This window comes from Micrasema longulum, unplaced genomic scaffold (genome assembly GCF_059751315.1).
Source record: "Micrasema longulum isolate JH-2025_06_02 unplaced genomic scaffold, ASM5975131v1 h1tg002328l, whole genome shotgun sequence".
Lineage (NCBI taxonomy): Eukaryota > Metazoa > Arthropoda > Insecta > Trichoptera > Brachycentridae > Micrasema > Micrasema longulum.
Window position 1 is genome coordinate 1 of NW_028279478.1, and position 9,373 is coordinate 9,373.

At 30.0% G+C, this 9,373-nt stretch overlaps 1 protein-coding gene across 2 annotated transcripts; it reads right to left on the bottom strand.

The window, feature by feature from the left end:
* Positions 1 to 4,851: 4,851 nt before the first annotated feature.
* On the bottom strand, positions 4,852 to 9,033 carry LOC148272453 (uncharacterized). Of its 2 annotated transcripts, none has more exons than XR_015824834.1 (2): positions 8,797 to 9,033; positions 4,852 to 5,305 (listed from the first exon to the last, which is right to left on the bottom strand). XR_015824834.1 is itself a non-coding variant. In XM_088240020.1 (2 exons), the coding sequence occupies exons 1-2, from the start codon at positions 6,993 to 6,995 to the stop codon at positions 4,967 to 4,969; spliced, it is 345 nt and encodes a 114-aa protein (XP_088096146.1). In that variant the 5' UTR covers positions 6,996 to 7,068; the 3' UTR covers positions 4,852 to 4,966. The 2 variants fall into 2 exon arrangements, 1 of the variants encoding a protein (XP_088096146.1); XM_088240020.1 differs by lacking the exon at positions 8,797 to 9,033 and adding an exon at positions 6,990 to 7,068.
* Positions 9,034 to 9,373: the final 340 nt, after the last annotated feature.

The following is a 9,373-nucleotide window of genomic DNA, read 5'->3' on the forward strand; positions in this document are numbered from 1 at the left end:
TTACGACGACAGTATATGTTAGTACTTTTAATGAATTTAACTTCAAATAGATCATCTTTTTTTAATAATTCTTGAGTCTTTTTTTGTAATATGGTTAGTTTGTTTAAATTTTCTTGGTTTGATACAAACAACATGCTGTTCTTTAATCCATAGTTTATTTACTTACTGTGAATTTTATTTATTTATTGAATATATTACATAAATTACAGTTTTTGTTACATCATACAGGGTGTTCTTTAAACCCTGTCACATCCGAAACCACGATGATAAGTATGAGCAAGAAGACACATTGGCACATTAAAATATTTTTTAGAACGAATATTTTTTTAAAAAATAAAACACCAAAAAAAGCAAATGGTTGCTTACTTCTGCAGGGTGAAACGAGGAAGGGAGAGGGGGGAATCTGACACTGCGCTGCGCTCCCCTCACTTCTCCCCTGCAGAAGTAAGCAACCATTTGTTTTTTTGAACATTTTTTTTTTTTTTTTCTTTGTTCTAAATATTTTTTTAAATATGCTAATATGTCTTCTTGTACATACTGATTATCGTGGTTTCGGATGTGACAGGGTTTAAAGAACACCTGTATATAAGTTTAAGTTTTTTTTTTTGCTGTTAATTTTGTTACTTTAATGCTGTTGCTATCCCTTTTATGTCTACATTAATGATAAAATGTAAATGGTATAATATATAACCATAATATAAAGTATAATAAAATAAAATAAAATAACTTTGTTTTTATGTACCACTTATATTTTTATAATTTGACAACCAACTAGTTTCGGCAATACTTTGCCTTCTTCAGGACTAATTACAAACTAACATTACATATATAAATTTTTCACAGTGAGGGTAGAGTGGGCGTGGCTACGAGAATAGAGAAGAGAGGGGGTTTGTGTGTGGATTTAGGGAGAGGGAAAATATTTAAAATAGGACTATTACTAAGATTTATTTGATTATTTATAATATGTATATATATTTTTTATTTACAGCCTTTCTAATATCTAATATTTCAAAATAATCCAGTGCATATCCTTTTTTGTTTGTATATAAAATTTCGATATCACCTTCAAAGTTGACAAAAAATATATATAATATAAAGTCAACATCATTATTTCCATTTCGCAACTAATGTTACAAAGGGCACTGCATATTGGTACTCCAGCCGCAGCGTATCTTGATCATTTTTGTTACATAAGGGTAAGATGACTATGGTAACTGACACCTAATGGTGCATAGGAAACTGCATTGGTACACCAATCGCAGCGTATCTTAATCATTTTGACTTTGTTTGATGAAGGTAAGATGCTCAGTCTTACGCTTCAGGTACCAGTCCAGGGACTATGAAATATTCTAGTGTGTAAACACCCTTTTTAATAAATATTTAATATCAACCATGTCGGGAATCGAACCCGAGACCTCTTGAATTGCACCAAGAAGCCGACAAAACCATACATTATTTTTATTTATTTTATTTTATTTATTTGGATAACCAACAGCTATATTATATCATATTTATATAACAAAACAAATAACAAATAAGCCAATTACAGGTTTTCACAAGTAGCATCACAGTAAGTTAAAAAAGATTCTCGAACATAAAATGAATAGTAATTAAATGTAAATTTAAAAGAAAAGAAAAAAAATACTACTAGTTATTTTGAAAGCAAACGCCGCACGTTATTAAGATTATTTTCAAATAAATCTATGTTAAATGATTTATTTAGTACATTAAAATTATTAAAAGTTCGCCATAAATATGAATTTTGCCTATAATTAGATGAAACAAGAGGTATGTGAAGAAGAGGGTTATTTCTTAAAACTTTGGAAGGAACATTGATAGAAAGTTTGCAAAGTAGTTCAGGACAGTCAATTGAACCAGAGGCAATTTTAAGTAAATAAATTATATCCGCTATTTCACGACGTTTTTGCAGAGGCAGTAGATGATGTTTTTTACATATATGAATATACTGGTCAGATTTAAACTCAAGTTTCAACCGGAAACACATGAACTTTACGAATTTTTTTGAATATTTTCAATGCGTGATATCTGCACATTGTACATAGGATTCCATATTTGTGATGCATATTCTAAGTTGCTTCGCACTAATGTACAGTAAAGGATTTTAAGTGTCTTTGCCATAGTGAACGACGTAGAGCTACGCATAAGAAAGCCAAGCGCACGCGATGACTTTTTTATGATGCTGTCAACATGGGCGTCAAAAAGTAATTTACTATCATGGAAGACACCTAGATCCTTTACACATAATGAGCGTTGGAGGTTTTGACCCTTAAGCACATAGTTAGTACGTAAAAATTTTACTTTGCGACTAAATGTAATAACTGAACACTTAGAAGGATTAAGGTCCAAGCAGTTGGAGTTGCAGTAACCCTCTAGACTCTAGACGGTCGAGATCTGACTGCAGATCAAAGACGTCAGCTGGGGTCTTGAAACTTATAAACATATAACTTGCGGTATGCATTTAAATCACATTGTAATATTTATTTTCCTGGCCCGTTTTTTTTCAAATACATCACTCCCTTATCCATTTTTTTTTTTAAATGATAGCACATTTGGTTAAAATTTAAAACGGCTTTTTTTAAATCATCATCCTGTAGATTTTAAATACGTTTATGCGAGTTTTGGGAACGCGCCCCAGCTGTAGTTAATAAATCTGTACATATTATGTAGACCATTGCAGGAGACTGCTGCGAGATATTACACAGATTACTATCAAGTGTGTTGTCCAGATGTTTATTGAAATATATGTTTGTGTAATTTTTTTTTTTTTTAATTTTTGCTATTATTTAATAATGTACATGCTTCCACTTTCCATTATGTTGTATCCTAACTCAACACAGGGTTCTTGGCCTCATGGAGTTAGGGATACTTTATTTTTTGGTAATATATATGAAATACTTGAATCAGTACACCATATAAAATATTTGAGAAAAAATATTGATAAATATTTTAAATGAATGGAACACATAGAATATATAACACAAAAAATTAAAAAAACTTTCCCATATCTTTAAGTCGATACGTAACATTTTATCCCTAATTAAACTCGAACAACTGTATTTTGGTTTATGTAACATATTTATAACTTATGACATAATAGGATGGGGAGGCATTAATAAATCAATAATAAAACCTCTCGAATCTGCTCAAAAATCAATAATTAAAGTAATTTTTAAAAGGGCCTTCAGGTACCCCAGCGTCAAGTTATTTGAGATCTTAGATTTATTTTTTTAGGCAATTATGTATATATTTTTAGAATAATAATGTTTGTGAAAGCAAATTATTCTACCAAGTCCCAAAAGAACCACTTCCACACTACCAGAAGTCAAACTAGAGGATGGGTCATGGGGTTTACCACAAATTCTGAATTCGGACAAAGAAGTTTCAGGTTTCTGGGCTCCAAAATATTCAATATGTTACCCAAACTTTGCAAAACCATGACCCGGATTCAATTAAATAAATTTGTTAAAAATTGGTTACTGGTTTTAGGTCGAGAAAAATCGGAAAATTTACTCAAAAATAAATGGGATAAATAATATTGTATAACTGTATATTTGTATAATAAATTAACTAGTAGGTAGTAATGTAATTGTTTATTTTGCATAAAAATGTCGGCTTTAAAACAGGTTTTTTTATTTTATTTTATTTTAATAGTAAAATTATACATTTTTACAATTAAAAAAAAATCACCTGTTATATTTTTACAAAAACAAAAATCCCACCAAGCCACTTTTTGTAGCTTGTTGGTGAAGATTATATTCATACTAACTTAATAATATTATTTACATTTATAAAAACAATGAATAACAGATAAAACTTAACAGCCGGAAAGATTAGAATAAACATGTTTATACAAATAATAATATATAAATTAATTTTTAAAATACAAGAAAATATATGAAAAATTAAAATATTTACACCTAAGCTACTATTTATATATAAACTCTTGATCGAGTAGCCACTCTCTTATTTTGCTCTTGTTACAATGTGAGTTAAATTTAAGTTCTTTTGGTAATAAATGAAAAATTCTAGGTACTAAATATTTGAGAGTTCTATTTCCATATTTATTACATACTTTTGGTACTACCAAGCCATCATTAGACGTGAAGCGTGTATTATGGTTATGTTTGAGAGGAAACTTGAATGTATTACTATTAAATGGTTCCAAAATGATACAAAGCCACAGTAGTCCTCGAACAGGCGGAGTTTTGATTGTTTTGTACAGGAGATCTAATGATTTTATTTACTTCTTTGTTCGTAAATCTCTGCAGGTACAATTCGCTTAACTATAGAATACTGTAGACCCTGGATCATTTTAATATTAGTTTTAGTCGAATGTCCCCACGACTTTATACCATATCTTATTATTGATTCTACTAAAGAAAAATAAATAATTTTAAGAGTGATTTTAGGCAAAATAAAAGATAACTTATAAAAATTACTCACAAGAGTCCGCAATCGATTACAAAGTTTAAATATATGACGATCCCATTTAAAATTATGATCAATAAAAATACCCAAATACTTATACTCCTCCACAAATTCTATGAGTTCACAATTACATGTGTTAGAAATACCATCATGCAAGCAATTTGTGCAATGAGCAATAATATTAGGCAAAACATATTTTTGGCATGAGGAGATTTTATGTATAAGTTGTACCTAGTTAGGAAAACTAGACATGATCCAGAGAAATCTATTACCTAAATGTGCATGTAGTAGATAAAGTAATTGACCATGATGATTATTATTATCATTATTTGTATGAATAAATAAAACAACAAAATAAATATGTAAGTTATCTCTACATTGTTATATCAAAATAAAATGCAATTTTACTGGAATAAAAAATATTTTTATTATTATTGTACAGAAAACATTTTGTTTAATGTACAGGAATCAATTTTGGTCTGAAAAGGCTAAAACTATATTATGAATCTAATAATAGCTAAGTTTCTTCGAAAAACTTAGTCATTCTATACTCATGTTCCCTCCTGTCCCACTCATGCCGTTCTAATTCCCTCTTTTCCTTGCAAACCTCTCTCTCCTCCCTTTTCTTGACTATGTCTTCTTGATCTAAATAATATTTGGTTTTAACTTCCAAGTATCTCTTCTGCAGCGCGTGCATCTCCAACTTCAGCTGGTATTCAACCCTCGACTGCATTTCACAGGTTTCGGGAAACTGAAAGTCTTCGTTGAATACTTGCCGTTTGAACATCTCTTCTAGAATTGCAATCTTTCGTTTCAAGTCATCTTGGTTTTCCATTGTTGCAATAATATCTCCAACCTGAAAATTTGAGACATTCAATTAAATATTTATTTGTCTTTTTCATTCAGAGTAGGTACTAATCAGTTGTGTAGATACGTTCAGTTCTTTAGACATTACAAGAGTTGTTATTTGAAAATAGTTTTTTATATTTTGCGTTTAATTTGATTTTATTTAACCAACAATGTTTTAAATGTGTCCTAACGTTTGTAGACAGGCTGGATTTCCTCCATACGAAGTTATTAAGATCTGATTTATTTGCAACAGAGAGAGAAAACTTTTTGAGAAGGCAATATGTACATGTCTAGGCATTTACAGGGCTTATGACCTGTCATTGGCTCGTTTATGTGGCCACTTTACTTAAATTGATTTTTAATTATTTTATTTTATTTTATTTTGTTTACTTTTATTTTATTTTGACCTATTTTATTTTACTTTTATTTATTTTATTTTATATTATTTTATTACGTTTTACTTCATTTTATTTCATCTTATTTCGTTTTATTTCGTTTTATTTATTTTTATTTTGTTTCATTTAATTTTATTTCATTTTACGTCGTTTTATTTTAATCTATTTTATTCTATTTAATTATATTTAATTCTATTTTATTATTTTTTTTAAATTTAATTTTATTTTATTTTATTTTATTTTATTTCACATATACGGAGTGGCTTTTTACAGGTACACTTTTTTTTCATTATATTAACTTAAATATAGAAAACAATAATTTGCCTATAATTTTAGTTTATTGGTAAAAATGTTTTTTTTTTAGAATGGCTTTTGTTTTCTTTTAAAAAATTAAATATAAAATATATATTAGTTTCTAAAGCGTAATACTCATCATTCTCCATCTCAAATAGATCTCAGATGGATCTCAGATAGAAAAAAAAACAAAATGATATCAAGACACGCTTATCTGCGGGAATGCTTTCAACAATTTCAATACATCTTGCTAAAAAATACATAAATAGTATTTTCATTTTCGCAACGCTCACGTGTGAACTGCGGTCAAATTGTTGTATTGTCCCAGCGCAGCGTTCTGTCCTGCGCGGTCGAGGCTGTTCACGGAGCTGGGACAAGACACTATTGTCATATCTATTGTATTGACCACAACATGTAAACTAACCAGCGACAGTTTAGGGATCATGAAAAATTTGTGAAAACGCATTTTTAAATAAATGAAAAAACAATAAATGAATCATTTATAAAATAAATTTAAAAAATGTACTTGACATGGAATTGGTACATTAATCGCATCATGCTTCGATAAAAAAAAAATTGTTACTTATAAAAGTTACATGATCGGACTTACACTTCAAGTACCAGTCCAGGGAATTTAAATATTTTATTGTAAAAACACATTTTTAAATTAATATTTTATGTCGGGAATTGAACCCGAGACCTCTTACGTTGTAAAAAAACCCACTGACCATTAGACCACGAGGTCAAAATTAACGTAATAACGGTAATTATATTTTTTGTAATGTGTATATTTATATGAATATACAAAAAATAAAAAAAAAGCAAAATTTAAGAAATGTTTTGAGTTTGGTTAAATGTTTGTAGCCAGGCTGAATTTTGTTACAGCAGAGGAAAAAAATGATTAGGCAATAAAATATAGATTAAACTAATTGGTATAAAAATTTAAAAAATGTTTTCAGGCGTTGCCTAGTAGGTGAATTGGTTCAGCCTGATGAATCTTACCCACATGATAAAGGTTTTAGCTCTTTTCCTTCCCAAAAGTCAACAGACTGAAGAGTTGAGGAAATGTCGATGTTTAAACGAATGAATGTTACACGGTGTGTAAAATGGCCACATAAACATTAAACCGGGTTGTAGTCCCGTGACTAGTATCGCGGACTCACGGATCATAGGTCCGAGGTTCGCACCCCGCTCTACCACAACTTGGTTCCGATTTTCCAATGAAATATTTTAAATGAAGTATAAGAACGCAAATATTTCTTTTTTTCCTCTAAAAAAATAAAAAAACTAGCCAATGACTCGTCATCATTTCATTGTCATTATTGTTGGTACACCAATCGCAGCGTATCTTGATCATTTTTGTTGCATGAATGTAAGGTGATCAGTCTTACGCTTCAGGTACCAGTCCAGGGACTGAAATATACTGGTGTGAAAACACCCTTTTAAATTATTATTTCATATCATCCATGTCGGGAACTGAAACCGAAACCTCTTTCACGGTAGGCATTACACCACGAGGCCTACGATGACTTGTCATAAGCCCCGTAAATGCCTAGACTTTGTTGCAACAAATTTAGATCTAAATATGAACACTTTACGCTAATAAATAAACATATTACAACAGAGATAAAGAACATTATAGATAAGTCTAGGCATCTACAGGGCTTATGACCTGTCACTAGCTGATTTGAGTGGCCACTTTACACACTATGTAATTTTCACCATTTTGCCCATATTTGAACAGCTATATTCCTTCAATTCTTTCATCTGTTGATGTTTGTGAAGTTAAAGAGCTGAAACCTTTACTTATGCGGGAGATTCATCTAACTGAATTATTTCACCTACATAATAGGTAACGTCTGAAAATTTTAATTTTTTGACCTCACAAACATCAACAGATGAAAGAATTGAAGGAATATAAATGTTTAAATATGGGCAGAATGGTGAATGTTACACAGTGTGTAAAGTGACCACTTAAATACCACATTGTAAGACGAGGCTCGCACAGAGACATCCATATTTTATAGGCCCAATTTTTTTTAATTCTTATTTTACTGATAATATTTCATTGATTCCAAATTTTCAAAATTTTCCTTTTTTTAAAAAACACGCACTCTTCTGGATTCAAACTAAAGATATGAACTCTTTTTTTTTATGATATATTTTGTTGCCCTTTATTAATAAGGAATATTTTTATGTTTTTTTATATTTTTAATTTCCTTTTTTATTTACTTTAAAAAAATACCATGTAATCTTTTACAGAATATTAAATTTTCTTTTTCTTATGTTACACAAAAATATTATACCTGTCTATATATTATAGGAGCAAAAAATCATTAACATTTTCTTGTATACTCACGAACAGGCCGTGCCTTTGTGGGATTTTTGTTTCCTTTTTTACTATTAATATGTATTACATTGCTATGTAATTATCCTTTATTTTTTTAATACTCTGTTTACCTCTTATGTATATTGAAAAAAAAAATTGAAAAAAAAAAACAGCCAGTGACAGTTCATAAGCCCTGGGCGGCGAGTTCAGTTTTACTAACCGGTTTTCGTCTATACGCCTTTTTCTCTCTGTTTAAATGTACCATTAGCATTGGACAGAAAAGTTCATTTTAAGTTTGACGTTTCATTTTAGAGAAGGTGATGTAGATGCCTAGACTTCTATATTACCTTCTCTAAAATGTTCTTCATCTCTGTTGTAATACGTTAATGTTAACAGCTCCCCAGGAAGTTGAATCCAGTCCTTGTCTACGAAATTCGGACAAACTCAAAATATTGCTTATAAATCAATTTTAATATTTACCTTAACGCCTATAATTCACTTAAATACTTAGAAAAAACAAAAAATATTATATTTGTTTACTGGATATTCTTTGCTACACCCAAAAATGATTCATTTATACGTTAGTTGAGTCAAACTTCCGTGTGCAATATGATTTATTTTAATAAAAATGTTATCTCTTTATATTTGTAATCTATTTTTAAATATGCTCTGTGAAGATATCCTCAATAAGGTGGCTCAATTGGAAAAGATAAGGCGAAAAACCCATTTTCTCAGAACAGTTAAGTATGCAGATAGGTACAATCGGACCTGGTCGGGGGGTATTCTGAATCATATCTATCCCCTAGAGCAGTGGTCGGCAAACTCATTAGTAAAACGTGCCAAATATCAGCGGTACACGAATTAAAATTTATTTGGCGAGCCAAATTTATTTTCGTATAAAAAAACAACGGGCCTTATTATGTGGTAGAAGGTTTGCGTATTCACTCTCTATTTCAACTAAAAATTCTTTGAATGAGGAACTTCAGCCCTACTGGAAATTGGATAAAAAAAATGTTTTCTTACGCGGGGTAAAAATTAGAGCATTAAATTGTACTGC